Source organism: Myotis myotis, unplaced genomic scaffold (genome assembly GCF_014108235.1).
Source record: "Myotis myotis isolate mMyoMyo1 unplaced genomic scaffold, mMyoMyo1.p scaffold_m19_p_58, whole genome shotgun sequence".
NCBI lineage: Eukaryota > Metazoa > Chordata > Mammalia > Chiroptera > Vespertilionidae > Myotis > Myotis myotis.
The window spans coordinates 140,576-155,711 of record NW_023416366.1 but is presented as its reverse complement, the minus strand read 5'-3'; the positions used below and the strand labels follow the sequence as shown (position 1 = coordinate 155,711).

The 15,136-nt window shown below is 49.9% G+C and overlaps 1 protein-coding gene across 2 annotated transcripts in view; it reads right to left on the bottom strand.

The window, feature by feature from the left end:
- Positions 1-5,172, bottom strand: part of FKBP1A (FKBP prolyl isomerase 1A) — a 31,324-nt gene extending 26,152 nt beyond the window's left edge. Inside the window, exons 1-2 of one of the 2 annotated variants that reach the window (XM_036311603.1) lie at positions 5,011-5,172; positions 4,883-4,930 (exon numbers count right to left, since the gene is read on the bottom strand). In XM_036311603.1, the coding sequence (XP_036167496.1) occupies positions 4,883-4,930; positions 5,011-5,047 (85 nt within the window). In that variant the 5' untranslated portion in view covers positions 5,048-5,172. Of the gene's footprint in view, positions 1-4,178; positions 4,222-4,882; positions 4,931-5,010 lie in introns of those variants that run through there. The other variant, XM_036311604.1, reaches the window with a different exon arrangement.
- Positions 5,173-15,136: the final 9,964 nt, after the last annotated feature.

Below are 15,136 nucleotides of genomic sequence, written 5' to 3'. Positions count from 1 at the left end.
CCAGTTAGAGAAAGATAAATACCATATGATCTTACTTATACGTAGAATCTAATGAACAAAATAAACTGACAAACAAAATAGAAATAGAGACATAGATACATGGAACAGTGAGGACAGCTGTCAGAGGGGTTGGGGGAAAGGGGGTCTATATGAAAGAAGGTGAAGGGATTAGCCAAGTAAAATATATGCATAACCCACAGACAAAGATAACAGTGTGATGATGGCCAGAGGGAAGGGGTGGGGCGGGGGCTGGGTAGATGGGGGCAAAGGGAGGGAAAATGGGGACACATGTAATAGTATCAAACATAAAATTATTATTTTTTAAATCCCCATGTATTTAATACATGTTCATTGATTTTTTAGAGAGATGGGAAGGGGGAGGAGGGAATGGAAAAGAGAAGGGTGAGAGGAAGAGTGAAGCATTGATGTGAAAGTGAAACATCCATGGGTTTCTTCCTATGGATGGGATCGAATCCACAACCTAGGTATGTGCCCTGACCAGGAATCGAACCCTCCAATGATCCCACCCTACTCCCAAAGACAATCTATCTATATAAAAGTCTAAGCAACCGAACGACCAGTTGCTATGATGCACACTGACCACCAGGGGGCAGATGCTCAACGTAGGAGCTGCCCCCTGGTGGTCAGTGCGCTCCCACAGCCAACCTCTTGTGGCTGGCCAACCTCCCGTGGTCCCTCCTGCTGGCCAGCCCCGATCTCGTTGGCCAGGCCGAGGGACCCCATCTGTGCACGAATTCATACACCGAGCCTCTAGTGTTCCTATAACAATCTACCAGGCTCCACCATCATTTCATCTTCTCCCACTCCTCCCCCCCCCCCCCCCCCCCCTCTGCCCCTTACACAATCCATTCCAGCCACACTGGTCTCCTTGCTGTTCCCCTAATACACACAAAGCATGCTCCAACCTCTGTGCTGGCTCTTCCCTCTGCCTGGAATACTCTTCCTCTAGAGCAGTGGTTCTCAACCTTGGCTGCACACTAGAATCACCTGGGAATCTTTTTAAAATCCTGATTTCTGGGCCTCATCCTCCGAAAAGTCTGTTTCTTTGTTAGGGGTGAGGCCACAACATTAGTAACAAAGAAACAGAATTTCCGGAGGATGAGGCCCAGAAATCAGGATTTTAAAAAGATTCCCAGGTGATTCCAATGTGCAGCCAAGGTTGAGAACCACTGCTCTAGACAGACATGCCACTCACTCCCCAACTTCCTTTGGGTAAATATTAAAGTGTCATTTTGTCAGAGGCCTTTTCTGAACACCCTCACTAAAAGCAGCAAGTCTGCTCCCCATGCCCTCTAGCCCTGTTTATAATCTCTCCACAGTGCTTCTAACTACCTTCATGCTATTAGTCTTATCACTCAGGTAAGCCCCCCCCCCCTCCGCACCCCCTCCCCCGCCCGCCAGATTAGGTCTTTATCTATTTAGCTCACTGGCCACATCCCTATTGCCTGGCTTGTTGCTGTTGCTCACTCAACATCTGCTGTAGGAAGGAAGGGTCCTGTGCAGCCCAGCCCAAATAGCTATAGTCTGTCCACCTGAAGAGAGCCTGGGGAAAACCATCTGAGGGGTGTGCCTTCCTCCAGACATCGGATCATCATCCAAGAAACACCCAGCGGGAAAGTGGATGGAATTAAACAGAGAGAAGGGAAACAGGCTGAAGAAAAGCAAGGCGTGGGAAGGGGCTGCAGGCAAGTGGCCACACCTGCCCGGGGAGCTCAGTCGCCCTCCAATTGGAGCTCCTGAGGAAATGGGGTTGAGGGGACCTTGGTTTTTCTGTCAGAAGCCAGGCTTCTGACAAATCTGATCCCAAGGACATGATGTCAACTACTATTTAAGAGGATAAAAAAAGAATGCCTTCAATCCACTTGAGGTTGCTCTGACAATGGGAGGCACGTGGCAGCTGATGTGAGTAACAGGGATATAAGCCTAGCTCTGTGTCAGGACAACTCAACAATCAAGATGACAAAGCTACTGGAGGCAAGGAGAGAGGAGCGAGAATCCACTTGATCCTCAAAGCACATATGTGGCAGGTTATATTCCCACCTCCTCCCTTCCACCTCAATATAGCATGATAGCATGCTATTAGGAGGTGCTTGGCTGGTTGACAGTCAAGTTTTCATTTTCCCTTCTGGCACCACAAAAAGGTGTCACAAGCCTTTCTTTGAGGCCATACTCATGCTATGTTCTGCTAGAAGGCACCAGAAGAAACCTTGAGACCGACATCAAGGCTACTACTGACAGTCACCAGAAGTATTCAGAGGTAGGTAATCAAAAGGAGACACAGAAACTGGATATGGGATTGGGGTGCAGCGGGGGAGGGGGGCACACAAGGGACTTCCACCACTTGGGAGTAGAAAAACAGAAATTTGTGACAGGAAACAATAATTAAGGCAGCCAGGCAGAGAAAAGCAGATATGAAAACTAGGGGTATATCATGAGAAACCCTTCTCCCTTCTTAAGGCCCAGAGGGCTTCCTGCCTTTGAAGACCTTTGGACTTTTATGATAATCTCACTGCCCCCCTCCCTGCCAATCATGTTCCCACAAGATGGATTTGTTCCCAATGGCTTAAAAGCTTTAACTACTACAGATGAAATCTCAAAGTGCTTACCCATTCCTCTCACGCCCCCACAGGTCTTAAACAGGTTCTTCCTGGGAAGCTGGTGGCAAAGACTCAGGGGAACAAAGCCACCCACCTGAGAACAACCTATTCTGTGAGCATGAGACAGAGCTGACTTCTCACTAAGGTGCCTTCGTAGGGCTTATAAAAAATGAAATAAAAAAGAAAGCTTTTGTCCTAATGCATGCCAGGGTCCTGCTGCTGTTCTGGGAATGTGTGGGTGGGTGCCACCCTCAAGGAAAAACATAGACTTTGAGAAGAGGCACTGGGAGCCCTGATGGTGTTCTAGGTCCCACGACCATCTGTTCTCTTAGAGAAAGGCTCCAGGCATGCTGTGTGGGGACAATTCAAGAGGCACAGTGAAATGTGGTCCTGCCTACGTACTGGTGTCCAGTCCTGCCACAGCACCAGCAGACGGGTAGGACTGATGGAGTAGCCAATTATCTGAATGTGGCTACTTTCAAACTGGGGGAGGGGCGCAGAAGTCACTGCATCCCGAGCTTGTCTCTGCCCAGTTGGCTGTAGGAAGTGAATGAGCTGCCCACTCACCCCAACGCTGTAACAGGCAATGGTCACTCTTCTCACCCCACTGATCACAAATAACCATACAGACAAGCTTTCCTCTGCCAGCAGCCTCCCTAGGCTCAGGTGCTGATCGTGGCTTACAAATACAGTCATTTAAAATGTCAAAACCACCTTCCAGCTTCCTTCACAGGCATCAGGCTGTTCCTTACAAAGCTGGGTTTCAATGCCTCCTCTTCCACAGCCTTTTAAAGGGTTCTAGTCCTTAGCATGTCCACCCACAGAGAAGGGCCAGTGAAATAAGAGCACACTGGAGAGGGGTGTTAAATGCCTTTTTCCCATCAACAGAGGGCTGCCCCCATGGTCTGGGAGAGAAGGTAAAGCTTGGAAGGGTAGACCTGAGCAACTCAGAGCTGCCTACAGCAGCGGTTCTCAACCTTCTGGCCCTTTACATGGTTCCTCATGTTGTGACCCAACCATAAAATTATTTTCGTTGCTACTTCATAACTGTAATGTTGCTACTGTTATGAATCGTAATGTAAATATCTGATATGCAGGATGGTCTTAGGCGACCCCTGTGAAAGGGTCGTTCGACCGCCAAAGGGGTCGCGACCCACAGGTTGAGAACCGCTGGCTACAGCCTACCACCCAGGCGAAGTAACAGAAGAGAAAGGAGAGGAGAAAAAAACAGAGGAAGGAAGAGGAACAGAGGAAGGATGGGAAGGGGGAGAAAGGGGGGGAGGAAGGGGAAGGACCGTGATTCATATCAGCAACTGGAGCTGCACCGACCTCCCCCTCCACCCACAGCAGGGCGCCGCCGCCTGCCCGCGCAGCCCCCACCCCCGCCTCGACACCGCCCCGGAGGGCCTTGTACGGGCATGGAGTCCAAGAGGGTCTCCAGGTGCTGGGCGCGGGTGCGAACTCCGGCCGAGGGTCCACAATTCCCTTTGGCTTACATTGCTGTTTGTGACCCTAACTGGGCCCGTTTCCTTATTTTAAGATGGAGATGAGAAAAGTCACCTCGTAGGGCGGGGGGACTAAATGCCATACGCGTTCTGTCAGCCTGGGCCATCAACGCCACGGGAGCTGGGATGTGCCAGTGCCTCCAAAGTATAAAGAGGTGAGAGACGTGCAGATGTGGTGTCTCCGCGGCCAGGCTGGGCCACAGCAGGGACTGGGGAGCCGGAACGTTCCTCCTCCCGGCAGCGGGGCCGGGGCCCGACTCTCGGGCGAACGGCAGCTCCGCAGATTGGGAAGTGCCTCGCCCTTCTAATCGCCAAAGGAGGGAGGGCCGGAGCGGGGCTGGGAGTGGGGTGGGGTGCGGGCGGGGGTGGGGGTGGGGAGTGGGGTGTCAGCCGGGACGCCAATCCTTTCTGACGGTCCCTGGCCGGCGCTCTGCCGGTTCCTGAGCGTCACCTTGGGCAAGAGCCTTCGCCTCCCCCAGCCTCAGTTTCCTCCTCTGTGCAGTGGGCACAGGGGCAGCATCCGAGGCACAAAACTGCTTGTGAAGGGCAAAATAAGACCCGGTCCGAGGTCAGCGCTCACCGGCGCCGGCTCGGCCGGTCGCGGGTTCCGCAGGCCTGAGATGGCCCCTCGGGGGCGCTGCCCCCGCCCAGGCCTCAGCCGCGGGCCACGCGGGCCTCGCCGCCGCCACGCCTCAGGCCTTTGCCCCCAGGCCGCCCTCCCGGCGCCCCCGCCCCCGCCCCACGGGCCCGCCGACTCACCCGTGTAGTGCACCACACAGGTCTGGCCGCGCTTCGGGAAGGTGCGCCCTGAGGAGACAGACAGACGGCGCGGTGAGCGGATGCGCACGGCAGCGGGGGCCCCAGGACCGTCGGATGCGCCTACTCACCGTCTCCGGGGGAGATGGTCTCCACCTGCACTCCCATGGCGGCGGCGGCGGCGGCGGCGGGCGCGAGGCGGGCGGACGGGCAGCGCGATGGACGGCGTGGACCGAGAGCGGATCAGGCGACTGCGCGGCTTTGCCTCGTCCCTCCGCGCGACGCCTGCGCACGCGCGCCCCGCCCTGCACGCCCCGCCCTGCGCGCGCGCCCCCCACACACGGCGCGCACGTCCCCGCGCCCGGGAACCGGAAGCCGGGAGGCCCGCGGCTGCTACCTTGCGGAGGCTGCCGTTCGGACGCCGGACCTGCCCCGCCCCCCGCCCCGCTCCGCATCTCTTCAATCAAGTTTCCGCATCTGAGAAACGGGGAGACGATTTGGGGCTCCGCCGGTAACGGAATAGGTGGCTTTCAGCAGGTTCACACTTCTCCTGTACAAAGGATGATTGTGAGGGCAGCGCAGATGTGCGTGCATGTTAGCGTTCAATGAATGGTTCACGATGAGGAGCTCTGCTTTTCCATGTTGGAGGAGGAGTCATTATGTGCCCTGGATTCATTCATTCACGCATTCATTCATGGCTTATTTTGTGCTAGGTGCTGGGGAAACAGTAGGGAAGGAGACAGACTCAGTCCCTGACCTCACAGAACTTAAATTTTGGTGAGAGGCAACCAGTACCCACACAGGTAAATGTAAAGTTTCAGATCTGTAAGTTCTGTGGGAGAGCGACCCCTGACGTTGTGTTCTGAGAGACAGAATAGAGAGGCCTGTCTCAGCCTGGAGGGTAGTGACATGGTCCGTGCAGGTAGCTAGGTTTAGCCAAGGTCTGAAGGAGTTGACCGGCTGTGTGCGGCGCTGGGAGAGGCAGAGGAACACGCAGGAGGCATTGTGGCAGGAGGGAGCGTTGTGACAGTCTAGGGACCTGCGTGTGCTCCTCGGGTGTTTCAAACATGACTTCAAAGTTCTTTGACACTCTTCCCATCATCTGTGTTCCCTTCCCTACAATCTCAGGGACCTTGTGACTGAAATTGCTGTCTTTCTTATTTTTTTAACTGTGTTTTTATTGATTTCAGAGAGAGAGGGAGAGGGAGAGATAGAAACATCAGTGATGAGAGAGAATCATTGATCAGCCGCCTCCTGCACACCCCCCACTGGGGATGGAGCCTGCAACCCTGGCATGTGTCCCATGGGGAATCGCAAACTGAACTGTGACCTCCTGGTCGATGCTCAACCACTGAGCCACACCAGCCAGGCTATTTTTTTAAAATATATTTTTATTGATCTCAGAGAGAAAAGGAGAGGGAGAGATAGAAACATCAGTGATGAAAGAGGATCATTGATCAGCTGCCTCCTGCACACCCCCCACGGGGGATGGAGCCTGCAACCCAGGCATGTGCTCTGGACTGCCCTGATGGAGAATTGAACCATGACCTCCTGGTTCATAGGTCAACGCTCAACCACTGAGCTAAGATAGCAGGGCTCTCTCTCTTTTAACAGTCCAGAGGCAGGTAGGACAGCTTGGCTTCACAGGCTCTCCAGAGGATTGTGTTCATTTTACTTGTGCCTCTCCATCTGTAGGATCCTACCCTCCTCTGCATGGTCCAAGCTGACTCCAACAGTCTTGCATTCCAACCAGTGGAAAGGGGGAATGAAAGCTTACCCTATCCCTTTAGGTGCATGACCTAGAAGTTGCACACATCTCTTCTTCTCATCTCTCATTGGCTACAACCTATTTGTATGGTCAAATTTAGCTTCTTGTGTGCCCAATGAAAAATAGGAGTTCTGTGCTTATAGGAGAAGGGAAGAACAGATATTAGGAGAAAAAAAGGGGGGTGGGGAGAGAATCCTGCAATCAATGTACATGTCCTTGACTGGAATCAAACCAAGGACCCTTTGCCAGTGCTCTATCCACAGAGCCAAACTGGCTAGGGCCAAAGAGTTTTAAAATTTTCGGTTACTTTATTTTTCAGTTCAGAGTTTCATTTGTTCTTTACGTATGAATTTGCTTAAACTTTCTATCTTTCCATTTGTTTCTAGATGGTTTGTCCTTACTTGCTGGAGCATGTTGATAGTAGCTGCTTTAAAGACTTTATCAGATAATTCCAACAGCTGTGTACTCTCAGCATCTGTTGATTGTCTTTTCCTTTGTGAGTTGAGATTTTCATGTTTCTTCATACGTGTTAGCTCTGATCATATAATCAAATTGATATCCCCTCCTCTGGGAAACTGACCTTTAGATCATTTCACAACTGACATTCTCTTTCACTTAGACGACATTCCATTTGCTAAGAACAGTAACTTTCCCCTCCAAACTTGCCCAGGATCTGGACCTGCCCAGAGAATTCTCCATGGAAAAAGCCCTCCTAGAGTCCTTTAAAATTTCTGACCCCGTCCCTGGCTGCTGATGCCATTTTGGCTCAGCCCATCTGGTCTCCAAATGATCTAATAAATTTATAATCCCTTGCCACTCTTGTCCTTGTGCATTCCTCCTTTGGTGACCCTAACAATATGTCAAGTAATATTGGAATATATCCTGAACATTTTGAGTGTCATTATACAATATCCAGTCTTTTTAAACTCCTATGGAGAATAGTGATATTTTTGTTTTAGTAAGCAATTGACCAGATTGGGCTTAGGCTACATGTGGTAGTCTGAAAATGCTTCTTGGTTCAGGTTCTGAATAACTGAGGATTCTAGTGGCTGGATCCTGAAGAGTGGTGGCACAACCCAGGATGAGGGATGCTCGACAGATATGCCTGAGAGGGACAATAATGCTGGCATGAAAATAATATTGTCAGGCAGACTTACAAATTCCTATCAGAAGCTGCTAGATTAGAGTGTCATTCTGTCATAGGTTTAGCAGGTAGGAATACATCCAGCCCAAATGGCTTGAGGGAGTTTATTATTTACATGGATGGCAAAAGCAAGATCAGCTATGGTGTTAGCATCCCTAGTCCACAAGATGATACTGAAACAAAAGGGGCTAGGTGACATGAAACCAGAATAATGGGGTCCTAATTCCATGCTGCAGCTAAGCTGTTTGACAGCCTGAAACTGGAAGGAAGGTAAGGTAGAAGGGGATGAACCCCCACCTCATCAGAATCAGGGAGGCAGATGAGAAAGAGCCTATGGCTACAGCCTTACTGGGAATAGAAATGGCCTTGTGGCAGCTCCTCTCATGACCACCTGACTTCTCATGTTCCAGGAGGATCCTCGGATGTTCCATCAAGGCGTAGGTCAGCTGTGGTTAATTTAAGCCTTGCCTACATGGCCTAGGTGGACATGTGCAAAGTTGTCAGGGCACCAGAACAGAACAGTTTCCCTACAGAGATGAGCCAGTCACAGAGAAGAAATATAAGGGACACAAAAAAGTTTCCAGGGTGAGGTCCGTGGTACAGTGGGAAGAGCTATGGGCAGGGAGGCAGGAGTCTGTGGTGTGCTGTCCTAGGCTCAGGGGTTGAAGAAGACATGATTCCTGCCTCCATGGAGCTTCTGGGAAGAGATTAAAAAGAAACACACATGCACACTAAGTGATAAGTCTAGGAAGAAAAATAAGAACAGGTTAAAGGAGCATGAGGAGTGAAGGGTATTAATTCAAATACTACACGAGGCCTTGGTTTTAGTTCAAATGTGATGGGAGCCACTGGAGGGTTTTGAGCCAGAGAGAGCCAAGATTTGATTTATCCTTTTAAAGCTTTCTGACTCTCACCAGAGCTTACAGTCTATCCGGCCTATTAACAACATGGATTCTCCGAAGGATGAGAATGATTGCTTCCATTTCACAGGGCAGGAGATTAAAGCACAAACAGGGGCAGTGGCTTGCCAGTGGGATCAGCTTCACCAGGATTGGGGCTGGGTGTCCAGGCTCTCCTAGGGCAGGCAGTGCCTGTTCTGTCACAGGTGCCTGGATCTGCCCCCCATTTCCACCCGAGGACTGGTGACAATAATCAGCAGTGACACGCAGGAGTCCCCACAGCTGGGGAGCCTGAATCCACATTTGTAGTGCTCACACTGGCCTGAAGCCTGAAGTGCTTGAACACAGAGGGCTGGAAGGGGCAGGAGCGGGGACTCTGAGCAGAGCATCTTATCAGGCTCAAGGATGTCCTCTCTGGACTGATTCTTCACTCTCAGGCCTGGGTGCCCTTCCACTTTCATTCCCCCTCAGAGCTTAACTCCTGAGTCTGCTGTCCTTGCCAGGCTGTGAGCTTCCTGGAGCGCTGGGAAGTGGTGCTGAGTGTGGTGGCAGCAGGTGGGGACATAGGAGAACACAGGATTTGTGCAGGACTCCGCATTGCTATGTGCTCCTGTGTGACATTGGGCAGGTGATCTTACACTGTAAAATGAGAGCAGACCCTCATGCATCATTTGAGGCAATATACTATATTAGAATGGCCTTTTAAAAAATATATTTTTTTATTGATTTCAGAGAGAAAAGGAGAGGGAGAGAGAAATAGAAACATCAATGATGAGAGAGAATCATTGATTGGCTGCCTCCTGCACGCCCCTACTGGGGATTGAGCCCACAACCCGGACATGTGTCCTTGACCAAAATCGAACCCAGGACGCTTTAGTCTGCAGGCTGATGCTCTATCCACTGAGCCAAACTGGCCAGGGCTAGAATGGCCTTTCAAGAAAGCAGCTGGCAACACAAATCCATAGTGTTAAAAATGTACTTACTGGATTTCTGGTTGGACAAGATTATATAGACCCACTTCTCTTCTTCCCGGTTAAGCACAATGATAAACCAAGAGGCAACCTAAGGAGCACTATGACAAGTGGTAAAGGAAAATGAACTGGTTTGGAAGCCCAGGATTGAAAAAGCAACACAGAGGCAGGGCCTCTAATATTCCCCCACCCCAGTGGTCGGCAAACTGCGGCTCTCAAGCCATATGCGGCTCTTTGGCCCCTTGAGTGTGGCTCTTCCACAAAATACCTACTTCTGCGCATGGGCCACGAAGTTTCAATCGCACTGTACATGCGCGCCCGCAGGTGGTATTTTGTGGAAGAGCCACACTCTAGGGGCCAAAGAGCCGCATGTGGCTCACGAGCAGCAGTTTGCCGACCACTGCGGTCCACCCCATAGAAGAAGGAACCTGGACCTGGCACTTCCTCACCCCAGCCAGGCAACAGAAGGTAGCCCAGGTAGGCAGCCCTGGATTGAATGGGAGCCCCTCTGCCAGCAACAGGTGCACCCAGCACTGCTGGCAAGGGGGATTGATGGGGAGCCTCACTAACAGTAAGGATGGGGGGGAGCACTCCCCTTTCCACAGGGAGACACGGGAAAGGTGGGCAGGTGGAACAGGCAGGAGGGGACCTGGCACAACAAGCAACCACAGTAGGTCTGCACTTCCCTCCCCACCAAGAGGCACATGGTGGCCAGGCCTGGGGAAACTCCTTCCACCCTCATGGCAGCTTAAGGAGAGGCCAGAGGAAGACCCTGTAACACCAGATAATCCAAGCAAATCAAACTGTCATTGGGACCACAGCCAACAAAAGTAGGCTGTGTGCTAAACCTAAACAGGGTGATTGCCTGCTAAAATAAAGGATTTAAATAGAACCCAGAGTGAAAATCGCCCATGAAAATAAGAATAAAAATGTCACAACTTGAATGAGAACACAATCAACCAACTCCAACATTGAGATGAATTAGATGTTAGCCCTGGCCAAGCAGCTCAGTTGGTTGGAGCATTGTCCTGATGTGCCAGGGTTGCAGGTTCAATCTTCCGTCAGGGCACATACAAGAATCAACCAATGAATGCATGAATAAGTGGAATAACAAATCTCTCTCTCTCTTTTCTTCTAAAAAATCAATTAAAAACATAAAAATGGAATTACAGGACAAGGGTTTGAAAGCAGCCATCATAAAAATGCTTCAACAATCAATTACAAATCGCTTGAAACCAGGAAAAATTAGAAATCTCAGTGATGAAATACACATTATAAAAAAAGAGCCTCTGTTAAGAACTCGTTTAATTTAATATAGATACAGATGGTTACATATAGTAATATTTATGGATATGTGTATATTGTGGGTTAGTATTCAGGTATATATTTCTTTACTCTGTTAGCTAAGCGGTTCTCAACCTGTGGGTCGCGACCATCGGAAAACACATATAGCATATCAGATATTTACATTACGATTCATAACAGTAGCAAAATTACAGTTATGAAGTAGCAACGAAAATAATTGTATGGTTGGGGGTCACCACAACATGAGGAAGGGTCGCGGCATTAGGAAGGTTGAGAACCCCTAGAAGAAAGACACCCAAAGAGCAATGAGCTTGCCTGGTGCCCAGATCTTGGTTTCCTACACAATTCTCTAAGTAAAGAAACCAGGGCTGATTCTAGGACTGGGATAGGAAACATACAAGATGAGCCTGGAGCATCTTGTTGTGATGGAAAGTAATAAAGTGCTCAAAACAAAGAAACAAACAAAAAACCCCAACCAAACAGACAAACAAAAAGTGAGGACCTGGTACAGGAAGCTGGGAGAGGGCAGGCGGGCGAGACTGGAATGTCCCAGATGATGGTGGAGACTGTGAAGATGGTGGTGGTGGACATAGAAGTGGAGGTACTGGTAATTGTGCAGATGGTGGTAAAGGTGATGGTGACGGAGGAAGTGGTGGAAGATGGCAGAGATGGAGGAGGAGGAGGTGGTGCAGGTAATTTTGCACGGTTAGGTGCATTTCATCTTGTGACCACTTGGAAATAAACACCTTATTATGGGATCCTCTGACCCTCTTTAAGCAAGGGGTATACTTGAGGTTTTGTAGTGAGACTATATTGAACTTCTTTGTGAATCACTTATTTCCTTGTGTCCAACCTTTGATTGTGGTATAGACCCCGATGGCCCTCGTTGAAACCACCTGACACAGGTTACTATAACTTGGCTCTTTATCTAACTCCTAAAGCCAAGGGTTCAGGCAGTCGGGGGTTCAAATCTTGGCTGTGCCTTTTACATGGTGTGGACCTCACCACGCTGAGCCTGTGTATTCCTCCATAAAATAAGCTAGCCATGGTACCTTTGGGTTGTTGTCCAACTACACGAGGAAAGATACATACAGGGCCTAGCACAAAACTGTGCTCAAATAATGGCAGCTGCTGTTATCATTGGTAGTGGCTGAAGATCTGGTCCTGGCATTGAGGGTCTTAGGTACTCAGGATGGAGGGTGACTGGCCCTTAAACTTCTGAGTCCAGTCCTGTCAAGGTGGGGAAGGTGCCGAGGCACCCCCTGCACACCTTGCTCTCCCACCCCACATACATATCTGCTTTGTTGTGGGGGTATATTTTTTTGTGGTGGTTGTTGTTGTTAATCCTCAACCGAGGATATTTTTCCACTGATTTTTAGGGAGAGTGGAAGAGAGAGGGGGAAAGACAGAAACATCCATGTGAGAGAAACACATTGATTGCACGAGCCCACTAGGGTTTGGGCTGGGGAGAAGCCCACAATCAAGGTATGTGCCCTTGACGGAATCAAACCTGGGACCCTTTGGTGTGCGGGCTGATGCTCTGTCCCGGCCATATCTGTCTTAGTTCCACCTTTTCTTAAGTGTCTTTGCTGGAAGAACCTAGATGCCTTTCCTGGCAGCTACAGGTGCCCTTTAGAACGATGCCCCCCTGTGGCTGAATGAGAGCCTGCTTTGGGAGAGAGGGATGGACTGAGTTACCCAAACACTACTTCATGGGACACTTTAAGCATCATCACCTTCACCCTTTAGATAGGGAGGTCTTATCTCCATTTCACAAGTTCATACAACCAGTCATTTGTTGAAGACCTAAGATGTGTCAGGCACTGTGCCAAGTGCTCAGAGTCATGGAGCTTATAACCCAGTGGAGGGACAAAGGAAACAAACACATAGAGAGTATATAATGCATCACATGGAGACAGAATAAGAAGGAAAATACAGCAGGGCAAATGGATAGCTAGTGGTGGGCCAGGTCCTGCAGGGTTCTTCAGGGACCAACCAGGTCACTGCAGTTGTCGATGTGAGAGATGATGGAGGCTGGATGCAGATGGCAGGGTAGGGATGATGAGTGGCTGGATTTGGGATGCATTTGCAGCAGAACCTTAAGAGCCTGTTCATGGACTGGATGTGGGGTGAGCAGAGATGTAGTCACACAGCACAGAAGCTTGCTCAGCTGGGGCCAGATTGGCCACTAGAAGTCAACAATGTGCTTCCCTGTCCTAGCCTGAGAAAAGTGGACCTGGAAGAAAGTGTGAGTGTGTATGTGTGTGTGTGGCGGGGTGGGGGAGGGGGGGGTCGGGTTCCATGGGGGGGGGTGGGGGGAGACTTTCTTTCATTTGGCTCTGGCAGGGAGAAGTCCTGACAGCAGTTCCTCTGGAAATCCTAGTGGTTGGGCTAGAGAGCAGCAGAGAACCCACACTTCTGCACCAGTTGCTTCCATGGAATGAGCTCAGTCAGCTTGAAGGAGTTCCTGGTGGGGACTAGCATGTTTTGTAGCGCTGGTGGGTACACAAAAGGGCACTGCCGCTTTTTGGAAGATGCCATCCAAAGCCATAAAGACATGCTCAGCTCTTGCCGCACATACCTGCTTCTGAGGAAGCAACCAGATGTGCCCCAAACTGTACCTACAGGGTTGTTGGGCATGGTGTGGTTTACAAGACCAAACAGAAACACCACATATGCCCCACAGTAGAGACTAGTTTAAGCTGAACTTGTTAGGAAGGGCATCATCATAACTAATTTGCCTTTTTCACTGTGGATGTCATTCCATCAGGAAATGTCCCACGCATTGCAATATATTCTTGGCCTGGCCTATTGAACTCCCTTACTTGCCAACCAAGTTTTGGGATGATCCAAAATGTCCCTACCAATTAACAAAATGCCTCAGTTGAGCATCATCTTTACATTGCACTGTAAAATGGGATGCTTGAATTCAGAAGCTCCATAACCAGTGGCTGAGTATCCTTTATTTTTTTAAAAAACACTGTGTGCCGAAACCGGTTTGGCTCAGTGGATAGAGCGTCGGCCTGCGGACTGAAAGGTCCCAGGTTTGATTCCGGTCAAGGGCATGTACCTTGGTTGCGGGCATATCCCCAGTAGGAGATGTGCAGGAGACAGCTGATCGATGTTTCTCTCTCATCGATGTTTCTAACTCTCTATCTCTCTCCCTTCCTCTCTGTAAAAAATCAACAAAATATATTAAAAACAAAACAAAACAAACACTGTGAAAGCCTATCTGTGGGTGGATGAACCTTTCCCTCTGGGCCACCTAGAGAGAACCAGGACTGAAACCAGCCTGGATGCAGACCAGTGTGATCCTCGCTCTGTGGCTGACAAGCTCTCTGACCCTGGGATGGTCTAAACTGTGATGGCTGCATTAGATCCCTTCCCCTGGCTGGGTGGGAATCCCAAAAGGCCTTTGTGCCTTTCTAGATGATGCAGGTTTTAAGTGGTGTTTTTGTGATCTCTTCTGATATGTACTAGTGAAACTTAAGCAGAAACTCTGATAAATCTTAATAAAAATTTAAAAAAGCATGCCCTGGCAGTGTAGCTTAGTTGGTTGGGCGTTGTCCAGTGCACTGAAAGGTTGCCAGTTTGATTCTATCAGGGTACAGACACAGGTTTCGGGCTTTATCCCCAGTAGGGAACATGTCAGAGGCAGCTGATTGATGTTTCTCTCTCCCTCTCCTTTCCTTTCTTCTCTAAAACAAACAAACAAGCCGAACCGGTTTGGCTCAGTGGATAGAGCATCGGCCTGCGGACTCAGGGGTCCCAGGTTCGATTCCGGTCAAGGGCATGTACCTTGGTTGCGGGCACATCCCCACTGGGGGCGTGCAGGAGGCAGCTGATCAATCTCTCTCATTGATGTTTCTGGCTCTCTATCCCTCTCCCTTCTTCTCTGTAAAAAATCAATAAAATATATATTTAAAAAAAAAAACCCAAAACAAACAAACAAAATCTTTGGAGGAAAAAAAGAAACTCTGAAGCAGGGTAGGAGGGGGTTGAGTGTATGTGTACAGGGCCCGGGTTGGGGACAGCGTGTACGTATGTGGAGCGAGGTTTAGAGCATAACCTTTGGAAGCAAGCAAACCTTACCACTCACCAGCTGGGCTTTAGGTTTTGCACTGTAAAATGGGATGCTTGTGGCAAAGACGTACTTACAATGGTTGCTAT